This window comes from Crinia signifera, chromosome 11 (genome assembly GCF_055691185.1).
Source record: "Crinia signifera chromosome 11, ASM5569118v1, whole genome shotgun sequence".
NCBI lineage: Eukaryota > Metazoa > Chordata > Amphibia > Anura > Myobatrachidae > Crinia > Crinia signifera.
The window spans coordinates 121658635-121685448 of record NC_139227.1 but is presented as its reverse complement, the minus strand read 5'-3'; the positions used below and the strand labels follow the sequence as shown (position 1 = coordinate 121685448).

General features: G+C 47.3%; 1 protein-coding gene across 2 annotated transcripts in view; it reads right to left on the bottom strand.

Moving 5' to 3' along the window:
- Nucleotides 1-3005: 3005 nt before the first annotated feature.
- Nucleotides 3006-26814, bottom strand: part of ABCC8 (ATP binding cassette subfamily C member 8) — a 113210-nt gene continuing 89401 nt past the window's right edge. For both annotated transcript variants that reach the window (XM_083164598.1, XM_083164597.1), the window contains 11 exons: nucleotides 16542-16634; nucleotides 10368-10470; nucleotides 9691-9804; nucleotides 9295-9415; nucleotides 9079-9209; nucleotides 8653-8731; nucleotides 8196-8304; nucleotides 6286-6389; nucleotides 5892-6025; nucleotides 5630-5692; nucleotides 3006-3276 (listed from right to left, as the gene is read on the bottom strand). In XM_083164598.1, coding sequence (XP_083020724.1) covers nucleotides 3139-3276; nucleotides 5630-5692; nucleotides 5892-6025; nucleotides 6286-6389; nucleotides 8196-8304; nucleotides 8653-8731; nucleotides 9079-9209; nucleotides 9295-9415; nucleotides 9691-9804; nucleotides 10368-10470; nucleotides 16542-16634 — 1189 coding nt within the window. In that variant the 3' untranslated portion in view covers nucleotides 3006-3138. The remainder of the gene's footprint in view (nucleotides 3277-5629; nucleotides 5693-5891; nucleotides 6026-6285; nucleotides 6390-8195; nucleotides 8305-8652; nucleotides 8732-9078; nucleotides 9210-9294; nucleotides 9416-9690; nucleotides 9805-10367; nucleotides 10471-16541; nucleotides 16635-26814) is intronic.

Here is a 26814-nt window from a genome sequence, read left to right as displayed (position 1 = left end):
GTATGGATGAATGTGGTGTTATAGTACAGATACGACATTATACCACAGATATGGGAAAGATGTATCAATAGATTATCAAAGCTTGGCAAAAGATAAAGTAGAAAGAAATAAAGTAGTAGCCAATCAATTTCTGCTGTTACCGACTTTATTTAAAAAATGACAGTTAGGGCCATATTTTATCTTTCTTCAAGCTTTGATAAATCTCCCTGATGGCGGTATAATACAGATAAAGCATTATATCAGGATTTTCTGTAATAATTTTGATGGGACATTATAACCAGCCGGTATTACCATGTTCAACTTTTGAAATAAATTATTTTCGAATTGTCTCTGTTAGGGATGCGGTCATTTGGTCTACAGCATTAGGTCGACATGGGAAAATGTCGACATGGGTCTAGGTTGACATGGGAAAAGGTCGACATGGTTCTAGGTCGAAAGGTCGTTAGTTCGACAGGTCATTAGTTCGCTAGTGTCTAGGTTGACAGTCAAAAGGTCGACATGGGGTTTTCCAATGTTTTTTTAGCTGACAGGCGGTAGTTCCTGCCCTACCATCCACTAGGGCGTCGTGGGAGAATAAATTAGTGCGAGCGCAGCACTATAAACTGTGTCCATGTTGCATGAGTTGACATTCAGGTAAAAAAACTGTGAAAAACCCCATGTCGACCTAATGACTGTCGACCATCATGCTGTAGACCAAATGATCCCAACCCCTCTGTTATCCATAAACCACGCAGTAACAGACATTGCTGAACGTGTCAGAAGATTCTAAAGGGCCAGACACACGATTTGGGCTGATTTCACCTGATTCCGACTGATAGGCCACAATGGCAGGTATATGACATCCGCTCTGATGCGTGGCTCTGTCCTCATTGGATCAGAGTTGGAGGTCAGAACTGCCTGCACGTCCGACCCCCGACCCCCTTCCGGCGGCAGGGAACAGGGTCGCATGCTATACATGACATGCCAAAGTACCGCGTGCGATCATGCTGCCCTGGGCGGTTCAAGGGGGATTGGATGGCCATACACTGCTGCGACTAATGTATGGCCAGCTTACGGGGTATATTTACTAAACTGCTATGTTTTGGTTGCTATAAGCAGCACTTCTCTAAACCCGCACCTTAGTAAATACTGTATACCTTATGCAACATTGAGTCACTCTTGTTTTTTTCCTTTGGAATTTACATTAATAGGAAGAAATGTCCAAATTGGTATTTGTCTAGGGCGAGATGTTGGTGATACCCACAGGCGGGGTCCTCTGTGTCTTCAGCAGAGCATTGACATCGGTTTCCTGAGCTCTGGGGATTTGGGTTATTTGAGGTTTTTCAGCCTACTCCCATCTCTCCAGGAATTGAATCGTTACATGTTGATGTCTGTGAGGTCAGGAGGCAGATTCACCTGGTATTTAGGGAAGAGCCGAAGTCGGCGCAGTCAGTGAACGTCTCCCTGAAAGAGGCTGATTGTAAGAGACGCCGATTCCAATAGGTCAAACTGTCCGAGTCTGTCTGAGTCATCTCCATTACTGGACAACTATTACAGGATCCCTGAGTATTCTATCTATATCTATCTCCCCTCTCTGGTGCTTGACCTATCAGCTGTCACCTATCAGGAGTTGGGCCTACCAGTTGTCACCTGTGATGATCAGGGAATATCAGTTGTCACCTCTAAGAAGCTGGGTCTATCAGTTGTCACACGTGAAGCATTCTATCAGTTGTCACCTCCCAGGTGCTGGGCCCAACAGCTGTCACTTCTCAAGAGTTGGGGCCACCAGCTTTCACCTGTGACGATCAGGGCATATAAGTTGTCACCTCCAAGAAGCTGGGTCTATTAGATGTCACACGTGAAGCTTTGTATAAGTTGTCACCTCCCAGCTATTGGGCCCGCCCATCAGCTGTAATTTCTCATTCATTGGGCCTACCACTTGTCACCTGTGACGATCAGGGCAAATCAGCTGTCACCTTTAAGGAACGGGGCTTATGATGCCGTCTCTTGGAAGATGGGATTATTAGTTGTAACTGTTGAGGAGTTGGGTCATCATTTACTAAGGAATTGGACCCAGCTACGGCCATAATCCAATGTGATCTTCCTAGAAGCTACTGCAGTTGTGACCAAGCCCTCCTCTTATCTCTCTCCGGTGACGGGAGGCCATGTTATTACAATGAATAAATAAGGCCTTACAGTATATCAGTAATAGTTACTAATGTAAGTTGGCCAATACCACCAATATATCCGATTGGGTAAATGACTGTGCTGAGGGGTTCAGTGTCCTGAGGGAACTAATACAGTTTGGCGTCACCTGTATGTCCCCGACTGCAGTGCTGCAGACAGGTGCAGGTGGCGGCCATCTTGCAGCTTCTGCCTGACTGCTCAGGGTCCTACACTGCATCACAGGAACATCACCAAAAGCCGGGATACTGATTACTGGCACTTTGTGTAGTTATATTTAGCACATAGGAAAGAGAAATGTATACGAGGACTGAGGCTTATGAACACCACATAAGTGTCTTGGATGACTGAGCAAAGACGCTGGAACAAAATATGGTTTATATTAGTATCGCCACCTAGATGGGGGTTGGTGCGCGTTTATTAAGGGGTCTGCTGCTGTGCAAGGTAATAACACAAACTATGTAACAATGAGAGGTCTGTGCCAGCAATCCCACCAAATCCCTACGTGTAAACGCAGAGCCCCACCGCCTGCTGGGAAACCGGGGCATTCATATTAAATGAACATTCCTTACCCACAATGCACTGTGGTTTCCTACTGTATGTTTGTGAATCCCCCACCCAACCCCCCCTGGGGCCTGAACCTCTCACAGCTCCAGAAACCTTAACATGTTTGGTGGACGGGTTCTAGGTTGGGAAAAGGAGGCAGCATGACAGTAATACGGGGAATATTGATATACGTGTCTTGTGGCCCTAGCCAAAAGGGCCACCACGGGCAGGATTTGCCCCCTTGTGAGATGGGATGCAGATATATTACTTGCACATAATCAGACACCGTCTGTAAATAACTGAAAAATCAGGAAAAGCTCTTTATTATGAAACAATTAAGATTCTTTTTTTTTATATTTACACATTATTTACACAATTAAAAAACTAGTTGATTGGTGAATTGCACTTCTGGCAGGTTTCCGCGTCTCGCTACTTATCGGCTTGTACGTATGAGGCGAACATGCTGTCATCCCGCTCCAGGAGAACCTCCGGCTTGTCGTACTCCATAATGGCGCCTCGCTTCATTACGATGACCATATCTGCATTCAGGATGGTGTGTACCCGATGCTGGGGGGCAGAGAGAGAGGCATGAGACGTGCCCGCCACACATACCGGCGTATACCCCGTGCTGGGGGGCAGAGAGAGAGAGAGGCATGAGACGTGCCCGCCACACATACCGGCGTATACCCCGTGCTGGGGGGCTGAGACAAAGAGAGAGGCATGAGACAGTGCCCACCACACATACCGGCGCATACCCCATGCTGGGGGGCTGAGACAGAGAGAGAGGCATGAGACAGTGCCCACCACACATACCGGCGCATACCCCGTGCTGGGGGGCTGAGACAGAGAGAGAGGCATGAGACGTGCCCGCCACACATACCGGCGTATACCCCGTGCTGGGGGGCTGAGACAGAGAGAGAGGCATGAGACACTGCCCACCACACATATTGTACCAGGGGATGGTACGGGGTGTGATGGGGTTAGTATGTACCCAGTGCCAGATCATATCCATACTCCTCCCAGCCAGTATTTCTGTGTCACCCCAGACCTCCAACCTCATTACCACGGTCCCCCGTTTACCTGACAGCCAGAATCCTTTACCTGACCTAGTTACACCATACAATACCCACTACCAGAGCTTATTGGTTGCCATGGGTTACAGTTACTCCAGTGACTCTGCGGCAGTCTGCATGTGCAAGAAATGAAAGCACAGAGATTGCGTTGCACCTTAGTACGGACGTGATAATGACCTCGCTCCATCCGGTATGACTATCAGACGTGTGCAACAAACACAGAAGCGGAATATTTACACATTGATAATGAGCCGCATAAAGGTTCACAGGCAGAAATAAACCTCATGATCCTATCGGAAACTATAACGTCTAGTAAATCAACCTGAAAGCTCGTTACCGTACGTGAAACTAGCGAGGGATCCAGTGATCCGTAAATGAATAGAATGATATAGATATATAGGTGGAATGTCGTTACTAGATCTGCAGTATATAACATCAAAGACTTTCCCCCAGTGAGCGCCCGGGGAGCCACAGGCAGAAACATTGCAGTGTGGGGTGCGGACACACTGCAGACTGAGCTGCGACGTCACGTGGGCGCCTGACCCACTTCTCTCCATCACAGGAGAGAACACTGGGTATGTTTCTTATGCAGAGAGCAGACGGAGGGAGCACTAATCTTGTGCAGGGAATCTACATGCACCGCGCTGTCAGTTTAACCCTGTGTCGGCATAGTAGCTGTATTACACTGCATCTCACTCTGCACCGAGGTACTATACACTAGGCAGTAGCACGGGGCCCCACAAGTCATGGGGCCTTCTAGCAGGGGTGCGCTGGATTATACCCCAGCACACTATGGAAGCAGGAACATAATTACATGTCACAATGATGATCTATTCGGTATCCTACACTGCACAGAAGTTTAGAGAAGTTTATGGGCGGGATGTACTAAAGTAAAGAGCGGTAAAAGACCAATTTTCTGGGTTTTTAGCCCCGGCGGGGCTTTGCTGCGGAGGGTTACAAGGTAGAATCCTATTGGACCACCCTGCAGTGCTGCTGTGTGAGGGTTCCACACAGATCCCTCCCAGCATGCCCACAGCTGCCGGCGTCTTTGCGCATGCGCAGATCCGGACGTCCGGGCAGCCATGGGGATCGCAAAGGGCAGCTGTTATCAGGACAGCTGCCTTTTTGTGTTGCTCACATGTTAGTACATATGCGATGAGCATCACGCCGATGGGAGATGGGATGTGCCGCTGCTGATTGGTGCATCCCGCCCCATGTGTGATATGACGAACAAAGGCTACAGCGTTAATCATACACAATCAGAGCAGCCAGTCAGCATGCCTCCCGTGCCAGGAGAATCACATTGGGTAATTCAGGGTAAGATACACAGGCTGTTGTTTGTGGAGTGTTTGATAGGGGGCGCTGCAGGATAATCAGATGAGGGGTACCATTGCAAACAGGCTGTAGGCCTACTGAGAAATCAAGGCACCAAGTCCTGGGGCTGTGCATGGGTTTGTATTTGGGCACTAGGCTATTGCACCTAGAGGAGCAGACAGGTCATTCCGTAAACAATATGAAGGTAAAAGAATAGGGCCCAAATTAGATCATGTGGTTTATCAACCACTTAACTGACAAATACTCAGGACCGGATTAACAAGGGGCCAACAGCGGTGGTAGTCTCGAGGGCCCCCACACAGTGTCACTCTGACCCTGCCAATACATGCTGCTGATGAGAGGACTCTGTAGGGTGTCTGGGCATGGAGAACAGAGACGGAAACAGGCCATCACCATGGGAGGTGAGTAATCTGGGTGGACATGGGAGGGGCCAATGGCATGTGGCCATATTGGGGGAGTGGCAAAGGACCATTTTATTGGAGGCGGCCCTCACAAGCCCTATTGTTACTCACCGCTATAGTGACCACAGTGCGCTCATCAAACGCCGTCATTACCACCTTCTGTAGGATGTTCTCCTGCAAGATGAGACAATATGGGTCACAGTGGAGACACCACCCACAGATCAGAGTGCCCCCCCCCCACGTAATAACTAAGGGCCTAATTCAGAGGTGAGAGCTGCAGCGTCCGCTCTAGAACCTGTTGCCGGAGTCGCGGGTGCAATAATATGCGGTAGAGTGGGGATCTATATGCATCTCCCCCACTGATCACACTTACCGTGGCCATATCTATGGACGCCGTGGCCTCATCCATGATTAAAATGCTGCTTTTCCGCACGAAGGCCCGCGCCAGGCAGAAGAGCTGTCTCTGGCCCACGCTGAAGTTCTCTCCACCTTCTGTGACCGCTGCATCTGTGGAGGAGAGACCCCGAGTGTCAGTACATTGTTCCCAGCAGTAACTATCTTTCTAGCCATTGGATCTATCAGTGTCTGGTGCCCGTATTTCTGTAGTTCCAACTTATATACTTCTTGTTTATGTCAGGATAATATTGTCAGTGTGATAAATATAGATTTATAAAGGTGTGCAGTTTAGGGCCCCTCCCCCCATATATTTATAAGTGACAGGTAGAACAGTGGGAGGTGCCACGTTACTGAGTACACCATAATCTCACCCAGGCCCCCCGGTAACGCCTTCACCACGTGTTTCAGCTGAGCTATTTCCAGGGCCTCCCACAGCACACAGTCCGTGCACTTGTCCTCAGGGTCCAAATTAAATCTGAAAACGAAAATAATTATATACATATTTCAGGGTAGAAAAAGCCAGGTACATGGTGGTCCAATCTGTAGCTCACACTCCACTTTCAGCAGTGAGGTGATCAAGAGAAAAGTGAAAATATTGGGGTATTCAGAGGACACAGGAAGGTAGAGAGAGAGAACCCGAGCAGAACATGGAAGGAGGAGAGAGCAGGGAGGGGAAGCTGAGAGCGACCAGTAAGCAAGTGGTGGGAGGGGCCTGTGAGGAGCTGAGAGCGACCAGTGAGCAGGTGCTGGGAGGGGCCTATGGGGAGGAGCTGAGAGCGACCAGTGAACAGGTGCTGGGAGGGGCCTGTGAGGAGGAGCTGAGAGCGGCCAGTGAGCAGGTGCCGGGAGGGGCCTGTGAGGAGGAGCTGAGAGCGGCCAGTGAGCAGGTGCCGGGAGGTGCCTGTGAGGAGGTGCTGAGAACAACCAGTAGGCAAGTGGTAGGAGAGGCCTGTGAGGAGGAGCTGAGAGCGACCAGTGAGCAGGTGCTGGGAGGGGCCTGTGAGGAGGAGCTGAGAGTGGCCAGTGAGCAGGTGCCGGGAGGAGCCTGTGAGGAGGAGCTGAGAGCGACCAGTGAGCAGGTGCTGGGAGGGGCCTGTGAGGAGGAGCTGAGAGCGACCAGTGAGCAGGTGCTGGGAGGGGCCTGTGAGGAGGAGCTGAGAGCGGCCAGTGAGCAGGTGCCGGGAGGGGCCTGTGAGGAGGAGCTGAGAGCGACCAGTAGGCAAGTGGTGGGAGGGGCCTGTGAGGAGGAGCTGAGAGCGACCAGTGAGCAGGTGCTGAGAGGGGCCTGTGGGGAGGAGCTGAGAGAGACTAGTGAGCAGGTGCCGGGAGGGGCCTGTGAGGAGGAGCTGAGAGCGACCAGTGAGCAGGTGCTGGGAGGGGCCTGTGAGGAGGAGCTGAGAGCGACCAGTGAGCAGGTGCTGGGAGGGGCCTGTGAGGAGGAGCTGAGAGCGGCCAGTGAGCAGGTGCCGGGAGGGGCCTGTGAGGAGGAGCTGAGAGAGACCAGTGAGCAGGTGCCGGGAGGGGCCTGTGAGGAGGAGCTGAGAGCGACCAGTGAGCAGGTGCTGGGAGGGGCCTGTGAGGAGGAGCTGAGAGCGACCAGTGAGCAGGTGCTGGGAGGGGCCTGTGAGGAGGAGCTGAGAGCGGCCAGTGAGCAGGTGCCGGGAGGGGCCTGTGAGGCGGAGCTGAGAGCGGCCAGTGAGCAGGTGCCGGGAGGGGCCTGTGAGGAGGAGCTGACAGCGACTAGTAGGCAAGTGGTAGGAGGGGCCTGTGAGGAGGAGCTGAGAGAGACCGGTAAGCAGGTGCCGGGAGGGGCCTGTGAGGAGGAGCTGAGAGACCAGTGAGCAGGTGCCTGTGAGGGGGGTTCCGCCACGGTTTTATGTGCGTTCCCTGGCCATTGGGAGGGAGGGCTGCTGCCATAATCAGAGGCCTCCTTCTCCCCATGACCTTAGCTGTGCAGAGTAAGTTCTGGCTCACTCAGCACCACGAGAAAGGGGAAAATCATTCGACGGTGAATGATTTTTCCCCTGTGTGCACGGTGGCATATCCGTTCCCAGCCATGCACAGGGGCGGAGATGCATTCCGCAAGGCGGTGGCTATCTGCTCGCTCAATGAGCAAGTCCGAATCAGGCCCTATATCTGTTAATTCCAACAGATTATTTTCCCATAATTCACTTCTTCTGAGCTGTAACTTTATCTGCATTCGGCACAGAGCAGCTTGTCATGGAGATATACCGTATATTATATATAGCTATATTATAGATGACATCTCTGTCTCATTTACCTTATGCTGCCGCTGAACAATATGGGATCCTGCAGAATGATTGACAGCCGCGATCTCAGCGTCTGCAGTGGCAGTTTAGCGATATCAATTCCATCAATTATAATCCGACCTGGCAATAACAGACGTAAATGTTGTGAAATAAAGTAGAAAGCGCCAGCACCTCCAAACACCGAACCCCAATACAGACACTGGATACCTCTGTCTGGGGGGGGGGCAGGAAAGATCTGCTTCTAAGGGAGGAGGGGGTGCAGAATAGATCTGGCTCCATGGGAAGAGGGCTGCAGAACAGATCTGGCTCTCTGGGGGAGGGGTTGCTGAGCAGATCTGGATCTCTGAGGGAGGGGCTGCAGAACAGATCTGGCTATCTGGGGGAGGGGCTGCAGAACAGATCTGGCTCTCTGGGTGAGGGGTTGCACAATAAATCTGGTTCTCTGCTTTGTGAATGCTTATCGCTTACCTTGGAAAGTGTCCACCATCCGAAAAAACGCCAGCGAGAAGGAGGATTTGCCGCTGCCGGTTCTCCCACAAATCCCGATCTGTTGTGGAAAGACACCGGAGGCTTAGCACATTTCAGTAGCTCTGGATATGTTCACTGTGCTGCTTGTGCAATAGTTGCAATAGTGCTAAACAAGCACTATTCTCTATATGAAAGATCTGTGAGACTTGCCATGTGACTGTGGTCACCATAGAAACGCATGCAGATAGGTGACTGCAGACCTGTACACATTTTGCAGGTAGCAAGCCTTAAACAGGTGACAGGAAAGGAGTGTTTCATGCAGGTTAGCTAATGACAGTCTGCGACCTCTTCAGTTATGGAATTATCTGAGAGGATTAATACTACACCAGGAAGTATTAATACTACACATGGCAAATGTACTGATACCTTCTGTCCGGGAGTGATATGAGCGTTGACGTGTTTAAGAACCGGCTTCAGGGAACTGTCATAGCGGACACTTAGGTTCTGGATTTGGATATCGCCGTTCTCCGGCCAGTTTTGCGGGATCTGAGACGGTGCTGCATGTGGAGAACACGCATAAATTATCCATGACATGCTAATTACCCCTCATTATGTAGCCGGCAGCAGACCCTCCTCACTCACACAGCAGCCCCTTGTAATTTTCTGGTTCTGTCTTCAGGAGGCTGTTAATCCTCTTCACAGACCCCAGCTGGATCTCCATGTCTGAGAGATTGCGCACCATCCAGTTCAGATAGTTAGAGACCTGCAGAAAACGCAGTTATTTCATTGGTCAATGTGATCGGCTATTCATATAGGGCATACATAGTCTGCAGCACTTTACAGAGAATATATGGTCATTCCTGTCAGAATCTGATTGGTTCCTCTGGGCAACATGCAATTAAGTGGTCACATATGCGCACTGGCGCGAGTGGCAGATCTCCGGAAGCCGGATCTGCAAAGATCTCTGAATAATGTCCATTGTTACCCATTTATCATTCACCCCTTGTGTCCGGAAATAATCACCCAGACGTTTATTACCATCAGAGCGTAAGTCAGTCCCAGCCCGACCAGGCCAGCCGTGAGGTTGTACTGGAAATAGTTGATGATGGAGGCGACGGCCGCTACTAGGACAACACAGGCGCCGATGTATTCCTGGAACAGAAAATGTGTTCATGTTATTCCAGAAAGTGCAATGGAATCCAGCACTCCACAGTGTATATACCACAACTTGCCCTGGTGCCTGATCCAGTCCAATAGTACAGCAGGCGAAGAAGGCAGCACTCAGGGAACTTCTTAGAAGAATAATGCTTTATTGCATGAAGGTAAATACCGACACGTGTTTCAAGCCTACGCTCTTCCTCAGGGTACAATGTTGTACATTGAGGACGAGCGTAGGCTCGAAACACGTGTCAGTGTTTACCTTCATGCATTAAAGCATTATTCTTCTAAGAAGTTCCCTGAGTGACGCCTTCTTCGCCTCCTGCATCTACTGTATATACTATATATATATATATAAAATAACAGATAAAAGAGAGTCTGGTGGCATGTGATATAAAATTGCTGAAACTACAGGAACAGAGAGTGTGAAGGCGTCTTGCAAAAGAAGGAGCGCACAGCCACCTTACTGCAGACAGTGTGCTCTATGTCTCACATATGTGTATTAAAGAGAGAGGCCTCACCATACAGACACCTGACTGCGCGAGCAACACACTCACCATGCGCACTTCTAGCCAGCGATTGGCCGCCGTGAGGAACAGCGACGCAATGTTGTTGGAGTCTGTAAGAGCCAAAAGCTTCTGACGAAATCTGGCCTCATACCTAGGGGGGGAGAATGTCACCATTTACTCATACATGACATCCAGCTGTACAGACATGTATATAACATGTGACATGCGTACGGAATATGTAACACATAACAAACGAATGACGCAAACAAGCATAACACATGTGATATGTGCATAGAACATGGATTATAGGTGCAGAACATGTAACACAGTACATACACACGGAGGAAATAATTGTCCAGGATATACATATACCTGTATGTGCAAAATGAACATACAGTACATCCAGAGGGTCGTGGTGTATAAGTACTGACAGACCCCATGATACTGAACACATGAACATTACAGGGTGATGTAGTGTGCGCTACATGTAAATAGCCGCAGGTGTAACATATGACGCAATTCCGTATGTCTGCTGGATCAGACGCATTTTAAGACTGAATGAACCAGGATTATAGGGTCACATTAATAAATACGAAGGTCACCTTTACCATGTACAATATAATTAAATAAAAACCCAAATGCAAATTAAAGTGCTAATTCAATTCAAGATAAACATTTGGGCAGTACGGATGGTGTAATGGTTATAGCATTACCGCCTCACAGCGCTGATGTCATGGGTTCAACTCCCACCATGTGTTATATATACGGGGCAGTACGAATGGTGTAATGGTTAGCATTACCGCCTCACAGCGCTGAGGTCATGGGTTCAACTCCCACCATGTGTTATGTATACTGGGCAGTACGGACGGTGTAATGGTTAGCATTACTGCCTCACAGCACTGAGGTCATGGGTTCTATTCCCACCATGTGTTATATATACGGGGCAGTACGAATGGTGTAATGGTTAGCATTACGGCCTCACAGCACTGAGGTCATGGGTTCTATTCCCACCATGTGTTATATATACGGGGCAGTACGGACGGTGTAATGGTTAGCATTACTGCCTCACAGCACTGAGGTCATGGGTTCTATTCCCACCATGTGTTATATATACGGGGCAGTACGAATGGTGTAATGGTTATAGCATTACTTCCTCACAGCACTGAGGTCATGGGTTCTATCCCCACCATGTGTTATATATACGGGGCAGTGCGGATGGTGTAATGGTTACATTACTGCCTCACAGCGCTGAGGTCATGGGTTCTATCCCCACCATGTGTTATATATACGGGGCAGTACGGATGGTGTAATGGTTATAGCATTACTGCCTCACAGCACTGAGGTCATGGGTTCTATCCCCACCATGTGTTATATATACAGGGCAGTATGGATGGTGTAATGGTTATAGCATTACTGCCTCACAGCGCTGAGGTCATGGGTTCTATCCCCACCATGTGTTATATATACAGGGCAGTACGGACGGTGTAATGGTTAGCATTACTGCCTCACAGCACTGAGGTCATGGGTTCTATCCCCACCATGTGTTATATATATGGGGCAGTATGGATGGTGTAATGGTTACATTACTGCCTCACAGCACTGAGGTCATGGGTTCTATCCCCACCATGTGTTATATATACGGGGCAGTACGGATGGTGTAATGGTTATAGCATTACTGCCTCACAGCGCTGAGGTCATGGGTTCTATCCCCACCATGTGTTATATATACGGGGCAGTACGGATGGTGTAATGGTTATAGCATTACTGCCTCACAGCGCTGATGTCATGGGTTCAACTCCCACCATGTGTCATATATACGGGGCAGTACGAATGGTGTAATGGTTAGCATTACCGCCTCACAGCGCTGAGGTCATGGGTTCTATCCCCACCATGTGTTATATATATGGGGCAGTATGGATGGTGTAATGGTTACATTACTGCCTCACAGCACTGAGGTCATGGGTTCTATCCCCACCATGTGTTATATATACGGGGCAGTACGGACGGTGTAATGGTTATAGCATTACTGCCTCACAGCACTGAGGTCATGGGTTCTATCCCCACCATGTGTTATATATACGGGGCAGTACGGATGGTGTAATGGTTATAGCATTACCGCCTCACAGCGCTGATGTCATGGGTTCAACTCCCACCATGTGTTATATATACGGGGCAGTACGAATGGTGTAATGGTTAGCATTACCGCCTCACAGCGCTGAGGTCATGGGTTCAACTCCCACCATGTGTTATGTATACTGGGCAGTACGGACGGTGTAATGGTTACATTACGGCCTCACAGCACTGAGGTCATGGGTTCTATACCCACCATGTGTTATATATACGGGGCAGTACGGACGGTGTAATGGTTAGCATTACTGCATCACAGCACTAAGGTCATGGGTTCTATCCCCACCATGTGTTATATATATGGGGCAGTATGGATGGTGTAATGGTTACATTACTGCCTCACAGCACTGAGGTCATGGGTTCTATCCCCACCATGTGTTATATATACGGGGCAGTACGGACGGTGTAATGGTTATAGCATTACTGCCTCACAGCACTGAGGTCATGGGTTCTATCCCCACCATGTGTTATATATACGGGGCAGTACGGATGGTGTAATGGTTATAGCATTACCGCCTCACAGCGCTGATGTCATGGGTTCAACTCCCACCATGTGTTATATATACGGGGCAGTACGAATGGTGTAATGGTTAGCATTACCGCCTCACAGCGCTGAGGTCATGGGTTCAACTCCCACCATGTGTTATGTATACTGGGCAGTACGGACGGTGTAATGGTTACATTACGGCCTCACAGCACTGAGGTCATGGGTTCTATTCCCACCATGTGTTATATATACGGGGCAGTACGGACGGTGTAATGGTTAGCATTACTGCCTCACAGAGCTGAGGTCATGGGTTCTATCCCCACCATGTGTTATATATACGGGACAGTACGGATGGTGTAATGGTTAGCATTACTGCCTCACAGCACTGAGGTCATGGGTTCTATTCCCACCATGTGTTATATATACGGGGCAGTACGAATGGTGTAATGGTTATAGCATTACTTCCTCACAGCACTGAGGTCATGGGTTCTATCCCCACCATGTGTTATATATACGGGGCAGTGCGGATGGTGTAATGGTTACATTACTGCCTCACAGCGCTGAGGTCATGGGTTCTATCCCCACCATGTGTTATATATACGGGGCAGTACGGATGGTGTAATGGTTATAGCATTACTGCCTCACAGCACTGAGGTCATGGGTTCTATCCCCACCATGTGTTATATATACAGGGCAGTATGGATGGTGTAATGGTTATAGCATTACTGCCTCACAGCGCTGAGGTCATGGGTTCTATCCCCACCATGTGTTATATATACAGGGCAGTACGGACGGTGTAATGGTTAGCATTACTGCCTCACAGCACTGAGGTCATGGGTTCTATCCCCACCATGTGTTATATATATGGGGCAGTATGGATGGTGTAATGGTTACATTACTGCCTCACAGCACTGAGGTCATGGGTTCTATCCCCACCATGTGTTATATATACGGGGCAGTACGGATGGTGTAATGGTTATAGCATTACTGCCTCACAGCGCTGAGGTCATGGGTTCTATCCCCACCATGTGTTATATATACAGGGCAGTACGGACGGTGTAATGGTTAGCATTACTGCCTCACAGCACTGAGGTCATGGGTTCTATCCCCACCATGTGTTATATATAAGGGGCAGTATGGACGGTGTAATGGTTAGCATTACCTCCTCACAGCACTGAGGTCATGGGTTCTATTCCCACCATGTGTTATATATACAGGGCAGTACAGCACTGAGGTCATGGGTTCTATCCCCACCTTGTGTTATATATACGGGGCAGTATGGACGGTGTAATGGTTAGCATTACTGCCTCACAGCACTGAGGTCATGGGTTCTATTCCCACCATGTGTTATATATACAGGGTAGTACGGATGGTGTAATGGTTACATTACTGCCTCACAGCACTGAGGTCCTGGGTTCTATCCCCACCATGTGTTATATATACAGGGCAGTACGGACGGTGTAATGGTTAGCATTACTGCCTCATATCGCTGCGGTCATGGGTTCTATCCCCACCGTGTGTTATATATATACAGGGCAGTACGGATGGTGTAATGGTTATAGCATTACTGCCTCACAGCGCTGAGGTCATGGGTTCTATTCCCACCATGTGTTATATATACAGGGCAGTACGGATGGTGTAATGGTTAGCATTACTGCCTCAAAGCACTGAGGTCATGGGTTCTATTCCCACCATGTGTTATATATACGGGGCAGTACGGATGGTGTAATGGTTACATTACTGCCTCACAGCGCTGAGGTCATGGGTTCTATCTCCACCATGTGTTATATATACGGGGCAGTACGGATGGTGTAATGGTTATAGCATTACTGCCTCACAGCGCTGAGGTCAGGGGTTCTATCCCCACCATGTGTTATATATACGGGGCAGTACGGATGGTGTAATGGTTATAGCATTACTGCCTCACAGCGCTGAGGTCATGGGTTCTATTCCCACCATGTGTTATATATACGGGGCAGTACGGATGGTGTAATGGTTAGCATTACTTCCTCACAGCGCTGAGGTCCATGGGTTCAACTCCCATCATGGCTCTAACTGTGCGGAGTTTGTATATTCTCCCTGTACTTGCGTGGGTTTCCTTCAGGTACTCCGGTTTCCTGCCACATTCCAGGGCCGTCTTAACATAATCTTGGGCTCCATGGTAAAAAAAAATCACTGGACAGATCCGGGACAGATACAGGGGGAGACAAGGTGATACCTGGGCAGGCATCGTGAAGGGGCTGTAGGTGCAGTGGTGGAGCGGGCAGTCCGGACTCCGCAGTGTCCAGGATGCGTTGAGTGAGTGGACACTGCGGACAGCGGCGGCAGAATTTGAAAATTCTAAAGGTGCCCATACACTAGTAAGATTTATTTTCAGATCTGGCTGGTTGGAACAAAAACATGGTTATGGATGAGTGACAGTTTGTCAGTTTTCCAGCATTTCCAAGCAAATGGTCAACTGTCATTTGCTCTCATCCATAACCATGTTTTTGTTCCAACCAGCCAGATCTGAAGATAAATCTGCGTGTGTATGGCCACCTTAAAGATAGAGCCCTCTCAGCCAATCAGCGGCCGGATTATATTTTGAATTTTCTAATTCTGCCGCCATGCGCTGTCCGCAGTGTCCGCTCACTCAGCGCATCCTGGACGCTGCAGACTGCTCGTCAATGCGGCTGGGAGCTTGTATAGGTATTTGCCGGGGGTGAGTCCCCCGGAGGAAGCAGTTAGGGGTAGTAGACTCACAGTAGACTCGGAGCAGACACTTCGGCACGAGCATGCAGGTGGCAGCCGTGTGCATATGCTGGGGTTGGGGGACCAGCAGGATGTACACTCCGCCGGCAGCGAAGAGGAGCAGGACAGGGGGGAAGAGGAGGAGAACAGCAGAAGTGGTGCAGCATGCTGTGCACCGTGTACTGCGTGGAGAGTGAGCTGATACCAGGGTCCCAGTGGGGGACGGGAGTGCTCCTTCTCAGCCCGGCTAGTCTGTAGCTGTCCCCCTTCCTGAACAGCAGCCTGGCCAATGCAGGCAGCCACAAGGTAGTGATAAGCTGCCATGTGTGTGCCTCTGCTGTGCTACAGGACTGCCCGTCAATGCGGCTGGGAGCTTGTATCGGTGTTTGATGGGGACCGGAAAATAACAATACAAGCTCCCAGCCGCCGCTGCTCCCAGGGGCAGCTGTCTTTCCCATTGGGGTGGGCCCCTAGAACAGTTGGGCCCCTGCAAAACTTCCCATTATGCCCAATGGGAAAGACGGCACTGCTCCCAACAAATTAACCCTAGAATGTCTGTGTGTGCATGTACATGTGGTAGTGAATATAGATTGTAAGCTCCACTGGGGCAGGGAATGATGTGAGTCTTCCATATTCCCATTTAGGATTAATCATCACAACCTGAATCTTAACACAAGTAACAAATAATGCAAATAGATGGTCCCACATTTAACACTGAACATAAAGATTCTTAGAAACACTGAAGGTATGTACAGAGGACCCAGGCATGTACATTGTATATGTAACCATGAACGCTGAACATGTAACTAAACGTGTAGGACACAAAACATGTAAAACAGTAGCAGTGTAACAGTGAAAACATACAGAATATACATTACCTAAAGGCTCGTATGGTTGTGAGTCCCTCCACGGTCTCTGAAAAGTGCGCCAGTAGGGGGAGCTGTGTGCTGTCCTCCAGCTGCTGCAGATCTCTGGGGTAACATATAATGATATATTAGTACATCAGCAGCTGCACGTGAACGAAGGTTTACATCTCCTATCACAGAATGTACATTGTAATCTCTCTGATACCACTATATACATCTGTATATGTCCTCTCTATCTGGATCGGCAGACAACGTAGGTGAGTGGTATCGTCCTTCAATATATGGACTGGAATGTGAGTGGATGGTATCATCCTTCTCTATATGGACTGGTATGTAGGTGAATGGTATCATCCTTCTCTATATGGACTGGTATGTAGGTGAATGGTATCTTCCTTCTCTATATGGACTAGTATGTAGGTGGATAGTACCTGCCTTATCTATATGGACTAGTATGTAGGTGAATGGTATCTTCCTTCTCTATATGGACTGGTAAGTAGGTGAATGGTATCTTCCATCTCTATATGGACTGGTAAGTAGGTGGATGGTATCTTCCATCTCTATATGTACTGGTACGTAGGTGGATGGTATCTTCCTTCTCTATATGGAATGGTACGTAGGTGGATGGTATCTTCCTTCTCTATATGGACTGGTAAGTAGGTGGATGGTATCTTCCTTCTCTATATGGACTGGTACGTAGGTGGATGGTATCTTCCATCTCTATATGGACTGGTACGTAGGTGGATGGTATCTTCCATCTCTATATGTACTGGTACGTAGGTGGATGGTATCTTCCTTCTCTATATGGAATGGTACGTAGGTGGATGGTATCTTCCTTCTCTATATGGACTGGTAAGTAGGTGGATGGTATCTTCCTTCTCTATATGGACTGGTACGTAGGTGGATGGTATCTTCCATCTCTATATGGACTGGTACGTAGGTGGATGGTATCTTCCTTCTCTATATGGAATGGTACGTAGGTGGATGGTATCTTCCTTCTCTATATGGAATGGTACGTAGGTGGATGGTATCTTCCATCTCTATATGGACTGGTACGTAGGTGGATGGTATCTTCCTTCTCTATATGGAATGGTACGTAGGTGGATGGTATCTTCCATCTCTATATGGACTGGTACGTAGGTGGATGGTATCTTCCTTCTCTATATGGAATGGTACGTAGGTGGATGGTATCTTCCTTCTCTATATGGACTGGTACGTAGGTGGATGGTATCTTCCTTCTCTATATGGAATGGTACGTAGGTGAATGGTATCTTCCTTCTCTATATGGACTGGTAAGTAGGTGGATGGTATCTTCCTTCTCTATATGGACTGGTAAGTAGGTGGATGGTATCTTCCTTCTCTATATGGACTGGTACGTAGGTGAATGGTATCTTCCTTCTCTATATGGACTGGTACGTAGGTGGATGGTATCTTCCTTCTCTATATGGACTGGTACGTAGGTGGATAGTATTTTCCTTCTCTATATGGACTGGTATGTAGGTGAATGGTATCTTCCTTCTCTATATGGACTGGTATGTAGGTGGATGGTATCTTCCTTCTCTATATGGACTGGTATGTAGGTGAATGGTATCTTCCTTTTCTATATGGACTGGTATGTAGGTGGATGGTATCTTCCTTCTCTATATGGACTGGAACGAAGGCGGATGGTATCTTCCTTCTCTATATGGACTGGTACGAAGGCGGATGATATTGTCCTTCAATATATGGACTGGAATGTGAGTGGATGGTATCATCCTTCTCTATATGGACTGGTATGTAGGTGAATGGTATCTTCCTTCTCTATATGGACTGGTAAGTAGGTGGATGGTATCTTCCATCTCTATATGGACTGGTAAGTAGGTGGATGGTATCTTCCATCTCTATATGTACTGGTACGTAGGTGGATGGTATCTTCCTTCTCTATATGGAATGGTACGTAGGTGAATGGTATCTTCCTTCTCTATATGGACTGGTACGTAGGTGAATGGTATCTTCCTTCTCTATATGGACTGGTACGTAGGTGGATGGTATCTTCCTTCTCTATATGGACTGGTCCTTCAATATATGGACTGGAATGTGAGTGGATGGTATCATCCTTCTCTATATGGACTGGTATGTAGGTGAATGGTATCTTCCTTCTCTATATGGACTGGTACGTAGGCGGATGGTATCTTCTCTATATGGACTGGTACGTAGGCGGATGGTATCTTCCATCTCTATATGGACTGGTACGTAGGTGGATGGTATCTTCCTTCTCTATATGGAATGGTACGTAGGTGAATGGTATCTTCCATCTCTATATGGACTGGTAAGTAGGTGGATGGTATCTTCCTTCTCTATATGGACTGGTACGTAGGTGAATGGTATCTTCCTTCTCTATATGGACTGGTACGTAGGTGGATGGTATCTTCCTTCTCTATATGGACTGGTACGTAGGTGGATAGTATCTTCCTTCTCTATATGGACTGGTACGAAGGCGGATGATATCGTCCTTCTCTATATGGACTGGTATGTAGGTGAATGGTATCTTCCTTCTCTATATGGACTGGTATGTAGGTGGATGGTATCTTCCTTCTCTATATGGACTGGTACGAAGGCGGATGGTATCTTCCTTCTCTATATGGACTGGTACGAAGGCGGATGATATCGTCCTTCTCTATATGGACTGGTATGTAGGTGAATGGTATCTTCCTTCTCTATATGGACTGGTATGTAGGTGGATGGTATCTTCCTTCTCTATATGGACTGGTACGTAGGCGGATGGTATCTTTCTTCTCTATATGAACTAGTATGTAGGTGGATGGTATCTTCCTTCTCTATATGGACTGGTATGTAGGTGAATGGTATCTTCCTTTTCTATATGGACTGGTATGTAGGTGGATGGTATCTTCCTTCTCTATATGGACTGGTACGAAGGCGGATGGTATCTTCCTTCTCTATATGGACTGGTACGAAGGCGGATGATATCTTCCTTCTCTATATGGACTGGTATGTAGGTGGATGGTATCTTCCTTCTCTATATGGACTGGTACGTAGGTGGATGGTATCTTCCTTCTCTATATGGACTGGTACATAGGTGGAGGGTATCTTCCTTATCTATCTGGACTGGAATGTGGGTGGATAGTACCTACCTTATCTATATGGACTGGTATGTAGGTGGATGGTACCTGCCTTACCTATATGGACTGGAATGTGGGTGAATGGTATCTTCCTTCTCTATATGAACTAGTATGTAGGTGAATGGTATCTTCCTTCTCTATATGGACTGGTACGTAGGTGGATAGTATCTTCCTTCTCTATATGGACTGGTATGTAGGTGAATGGTATCTTCCTTTTCTATATGGACTGGGTACGTAGGTGGATGGTATCTTCCTTCTCTATGTGGACTGGTACGTAGGTGGATGGTATCTTCCATCTCTATATGGACTGGTACGTAGGTGGATGTTATCTTCCTTTTCTATATGGACTGGTATGTAGGTGAATGGTATCTTCCTTTTCTATATGGACTGGTATGTAGGTGGATGGTATCTTCCTTCTCTATATGGACTGGTACGTAGGCGGATGGTATCTTCCTTCTCTATATGAACTAGTATGTAGGTGGATGGTATCTTCCTTCTCTATATGGACTGGTATGTAGGTGAATGGTATCTTCCTTCTCTATATGGACTGGTACGAAGGCGGATGGTATCTTCCTTCTCTATATGGACTGGTACGAAGGCGGATTGTATCTTCCTTTTCTATATGGACTGGTACATGGGTGGAGGGTATCTTCCTTATCTATCTGGACTGGAATGTGGGTGGATAGTATCTACCTTATCTATATGGACTGGTATGTGGGTGGATGGTACCTGCCTTACCTATATGGACTGGAATGTGGGTGGATGGTATCTTCCTTCTCTATATGAACTAGTATGTAGGTGAATGGTATCTTCCTTCTCTATATGGACTGGTACGTAGGTGGATGGTATCTTCCTTCTCTATATGGACTGGTACGTAGGTGGATGTTATCTTGGATCTCTATATGGACTGGTACGTAGGTGGATGGTTTGTTCCTTGTCTATATGGACTGGTACGTAGGTGGATGTTATCTTAGATCTCTATATGGACTGGTACGTAGGTGGATGTTATCTTAGATCTCTATATGGACTGGTACGTAGGTGGATGGTTTGTTCCTTGTCTATATGGACTGGTACCTAGGTGGATGTTATATTAGATCTCTATATGGACTGGTACGTAGGTGGATGGTTTGTTCCTTGTCTATATGGACTGGTACGTAGGTGGATGTTATCTTAGATCTCTATATGGACTGGTACGTAGGTGGATGGTTTGTTCCTTGTCTATATGGACTGGTACGTAGGTGGATGTTATCTTAGATCTCTATATGGACTGGTACGTAGGTGGATGGTTTGTTCCTTGTCTATATGGACTGGTGAGCAGGTGGATGGTATCTTCCTTCTCTGTATGGCTCAGTATGTACGTGTAAATTGGCCGATGAGAAATTGCTGGGTGCACTCTGGATAATTCACACTGGGTTTTAATGATTTCGTAATGTTTAAAATTAACTTTCATTGTTCTGTATTTAAAAATGTGTGACCCTGTAATTATCATTCAAAGACAAGAAGGTGTTATAGTCAGAAAATGGTGATTTAGAACCAGAGGTTAGTGTGTGGGTGCCGTCTGACTATATTATGAAATGTTCTTATTTCCCTTCTATATCTTTATCACTTTATGCCTTTCACCAATTGTATCTCAGGGATAAGTATCTTCTTTTTATTCTCATGCATTGTTATCATAACCAAAACTATGGGCAAAACCATGTGCACTGCAGGTGGGGCAGATGTAACATGTGCAGAGAGAGTTAGATTTGGGGGTGTTATTTTGTTTCTGTGCAGAGTAAATACTGGCTGCTTTATTCTTACACTGCGATTTAGATATCAGTTTGAACACCCCCCCTGTATGTGGACATTATCTCTTCTCACTATATGGACCAGGATGGGAAGGTGTTACATGTTGAAGCAATAGAATAACAGCACAGGGATTTCCTCTCCCAATCAGAGGCTTCCATTAGAACACATGCACCCTGGCAGAGATAGTCACAGATGCACCACAGAAACCAGCCCTTTGTAGTAGCGTCCTCATCGGTGCGGCTGGATCGCTTCTGCAGTTATAGAGCCTCGTCTTCCATTTGGGAACGTGCACAATGTTGTATAATTTCAATAGGAAGATTATGGGACATTGGGGTTGCTACTAGGCGATATCACATCATGTACTGTATAGCAAGTCCCCTCAGCGGCCGGATGCAGAGGGAGAGGGATTTATTGGGAGGCGTCCTTATCAGAGGAGAGTGCGGAGTTGGCAAGGTCACCCTTATGCTATTTAGGGAGAGTCCTTACACTCAGTGTCCTCCATCTACAGGCTGGTGCCTGGATATAGAGTTCTGTATCTGTAATACAGTCTGCGTCCAATGCAGCAGTAAAGTGATATATACCTCCCAGGACACTGCGGATGCACAGGGTACAGTGTGTGGTCTCCTCTATAATCCAAGGTGGATGTTGCTGCATCATCTCTATTCTTAGTTATAACTTTCTACATGTTACCTCCCAGCTCGCTACAGGTTACTACATATACCTCCCTGCTCACTACAGGTCACTAGTTATACCTCCCTGCTCACTACAGGTCACTAGTTATACCTCCCAGGTCACTAGTTATACCTCCCAGCTCACTACAGGTCACTAGTTATCCCTCCCAGCTCACTACAGGTTACTACATATACCTCACAACTCTCTACAGGTTACTACATATACCTCCCAGCTCTCTACAGGTCACTAGTTATACCTCCCACCTCTCTACAGGTTACTACATATACCTCCCAGCTCGCTACAGGTCACTACATATACCTCACAACTCTCTACAGGTTACTACATACACCTCCCAGCTTACTACAGGTTACTAGTTATACCTCCCAGCTCACTACAGGTTACTAGTTATACCTCCCAGCTCACTACAGGTTACTACATATACCTCCCAGCTCGCTACAGGTCACTACATATACCTCACAACTCTCTACAGGTTACTACATACACCTCCCAGCTTACTACAGGTTACTAGTTATACCTCCCTGCTCACTACAGGTTACTAGTTATACCTCCCTGCTCACTACAGGTTACTAGTTATACCTCCCAGCTCACTACAGGTTACTAGTTATACCTCCCAGCTCACTACAGGTTACTACATATACCTCCCAGCTCGCTACAGGTCACTAGTTATACCTCCCTGCTTACTACAGGTTACTAGTTATACCTCCCAGCTCACTACAGGTTACTAGTTATACCTCCCAGCTCACTACAGGTTACTACATATACCTCCCAGCTCGCTACAGGTCACTACATATACCTCACAACTCTCTACAGGTTACTACATACACCTCCCAGCTTACTACAGGTTACTAGTTATACCTCCCAGCTCACTACAGGTTACTAGTTATACCTCCCAGCTCACTACAGGTTACTACATATACCTCCCAGCTCGCTACAGGTCACTACATATACCTCACAACTCTCTACAGGTTACTACATACACCTCCCAGCTTACTACAGGTTACTAGTTATACCTCCCTGCTCACTACAGGTTACTAGTTATACCTCCCTGCTCACTACAGGTTACTAGTTATACCTCCCAGCTCACTACAGGTTACTAGTTATACCTCCCAGCTCACTACAGGTTACTACATATACCTCCCAGCTCGCTACAGGTCACTAGTTATACCTCCCTGCTTACTACAGGTTACTAGTTATACCTCCCTGCTCACTACAGGTTACTACATATACCTCACAACTCTCTACAGGTTACTACATATACCTCCCAGCTCGCTACAGGTCACTAGTTATACCTCCCTGCTTACTACAGGTTACTAGTTATACCTCCCTGCTCACTACAGGTTACTACATATACCTCCCACCTCTCTACAGGTTACTTCATATACCTCCCTGCTTACTTCAGGTTACTAGTTATACCTCCCACCTCTCTACAGGTTACTACATATACCTCCCAGCTCGCTACAGGTCACTAGTTATACCTCCCTGCTTACTACAGGTTACTAGTTATACCTCCCTGCTCACTACAGGTCACTAGTTATACCTCCCAGGTCACTAGTTATACCTCCCAGCTCACTACAGGTCACTAGTTATCCCTCCCAGCTCACTACAGGTTACTACATATACCTCACAACTCTCTACAGGTTACTACATATACCTCCCAGCTCTCTACAGGTTACTACATATACCTCCCTGCTTACTACAGGTTACTAGTTATACCTCACAGCTCACTACAGGTCACTAGTTATACCTCCCTGCTCACTACAGGTTACTAGTTATACCTCCCTGCTCACTACAGGTTACTACATATACCTCCCACCTCTCTACAGGTTACTACATATACCTCCCTGCTTACTTCAGGTTACTAGTTATACCTCCCACCTCTCTACAGGTTACTACATATACCTCCCTGCTCACTAAAGGTTACTACATATACCATCCTGCTTACTACAGGTTACTAGTTATACCTCCCTGCTCACTACAGGTTACTACATATACCTACCACCTCTCTACAGGTTACTACATATACCTCCCTGCTTACTTCAGGTTACTAGTTATACCTCCCACCTCTCTACAGGTTACTACATATACCTCCCTGCTCACTACAGGTTACTACATATACCTCCCTGCTTACTACAGGTTACTAGTTATACCTCCCTGCTCACTACAGGTCACTAGTTATACCTCCCAGGTCACTAGTTATACCTCCCAGCTCACTACAGGTCACTAGTTATCCCTCCCAGCTCACTACAGGTTACTACATATACCTCACAACTCTCTACAGGTTACTACATATACCTCCCAGCTCTCTACAGGTTACTACATATACCTCCCTGCTTACTACAGGTTACTAGTTATACCTCACAGCTCACTACAGGTCACTAGTTATACCACCCTGCTCACTACAGGTTACTAGTTATACCTCCCTGCTCACTACAGGTTACTACATATACCTCCCACCTCTCTACAGGTTACTACATATACCTCCCTGCTTACTTCAGGTTACTAGTTATACCTCCCACCTCTCTACAGGTTACTACATATACCTCCCTGCTCACTACAGGTTACTACATATACCTCCCAGCTCGCTACAGGTCACTACATATACCTCCCACCTCTCTACAGGTTACTACATATACCTCCCAGCTCGCTACAGGTTACTACATATACCTCCCACCTCTCTACAGGTTACTACATATACCTCACAACTCTCTACAGGTTACTACATATACCTTTCCAGCTCACTACAGGTTACTACATATACCTCCCAGCTCTCTACAGGTTACTACATATACCTCCCAGCTCACTTCAGGTTACTAACTATACCTCCCAGCTCACTACAGGTTACTAACTATACCTCACAACTCTCTACAGGTTACTACATATACCTCCCAGCTCGCTGCAGGTCACTAGTTATACCTCCCTGCTCACTACAGGTTACTAGTTATACCTCCTAGCTCACTACAGGTTACTAGTTATACCTCCCAGCTCACTACAGGTTACTAGTTATACCTCCCTGCTCACTACAGGTTACTAGTTATACCTCCCTGCTCACTACAGGTTACTACATATACCTCCCAGCTCACTACAGGTTACTAGTTATACCTCCCAGCTCACTACAGGTTACTAGTTATACCTCCCAGCTCACTACAGGTTACTAGTTATACCTCCCAGCTCACTACAGGTTACTAGTTATATCTCCCAGCTCACTACAGGTCACTAGTTATACCTCCCTGCTCACTACAGGTTACTAGTTATACCTCCCAGCTCACTACAGGTTACTAGTTATACCTCCCAGCTCACTAAAGGTTACTAGTTATACCTCCCTGCTCACTACAGGTTACTACATATACCTCCCAGCTCGCTACAGGTCACTAGTTATACCTCCCAGCTCGCTACAGGTTACTACATATACCTCCCTGCTCACTACAGGTTACTACATATACCTCCCAGCTCCCTACTGGTCACTACATATACCTCCCAGCTCACTACAGGTTACTAGTTATACCTCCCAGCTCACTGCGCGTCACTAGTTATACCTCCCAGCTCACTACAGGTTACTAGTTATACCTCCCAGCTCACTACAGGTTACTACATATACCTCCCAGCTCGCTACAGGTCACTAGTTATACCTCCCAGCTCACTACAGGTTACTACATATACCTCCCTGCTCACTACAGGTTACTACATATACCTCCCAGCTCACTACAGGTCACTAGTTATACCTCCCAGCTCACTACAGGTTACTACATATACCTCCCTGCTCACTACAGGTTACTACATATACCTCCCAGCCAGTGTTCCCTCTAAGCTGTGCGCACGTGCACACACCTTGACGAGCGTGCGCACAGACATTACAACAGAGCGCACAAAGCAGCAGTGGTCCCTTTTTGCAGTTGTGGACTCAATTAATGTGTGTTTCACCCATTAACTACATTGTCTGCTGTATTTTGAATGTTTAAATGTTTAATATAATTTTGAAGTAAAGTTAACACAAATGCTGAACGTCATTTTCCAGTTATATATAAGTGACGCACAAAAATGTAAATTTCCTTCCAAAGTTGCACAGCCAAAATCTTTTGCCGCACACAGCCTTCGTAAAATTAGAGGGAACATTGCTCCCAGCTCGCTACAGGTCACTAGTTAAACCTCCCAGCTCACTACAGGTTACTACATATACCTCCCAGCTCACTACAGGTTACTACATATACCTCCCAGCTCACTACAGGTTACTAGTTATACCTCCCAGCTCACTGCACGTCACTAGTTATACCTCCCAGCTTACTACAGGTTACTAGTTATACCTCCCAGCTCACTACAGGTTACTACATATACCTCCCAGCTCACTACAGGTTACTAGTTATACCTCCCAGCTCACTACAGGTCACTAGTTATACCTCCCTGCTCACTACAGGTCACTAGTTATACCTCCCAGCTCGCTACAGCTCACCAGTTATACCTCCCAGCTCACTACAGGTCACTAGATATACCTCCCAGCTCACTACAGGTTACTATTTATACCTCCCAGCTCACTACAGGTCACTAGTTATACCTCCCTGCTCACTACCGGTTACTAGTTATACCTCCCAGCTCACTTCAGGTTACTACATATACTTCCCAGCTCTCTACAGGTTACTAGTTATACCTCCCAGCTCACTACAGGTTACTACATATACCTCCCAGCTCACTACAGG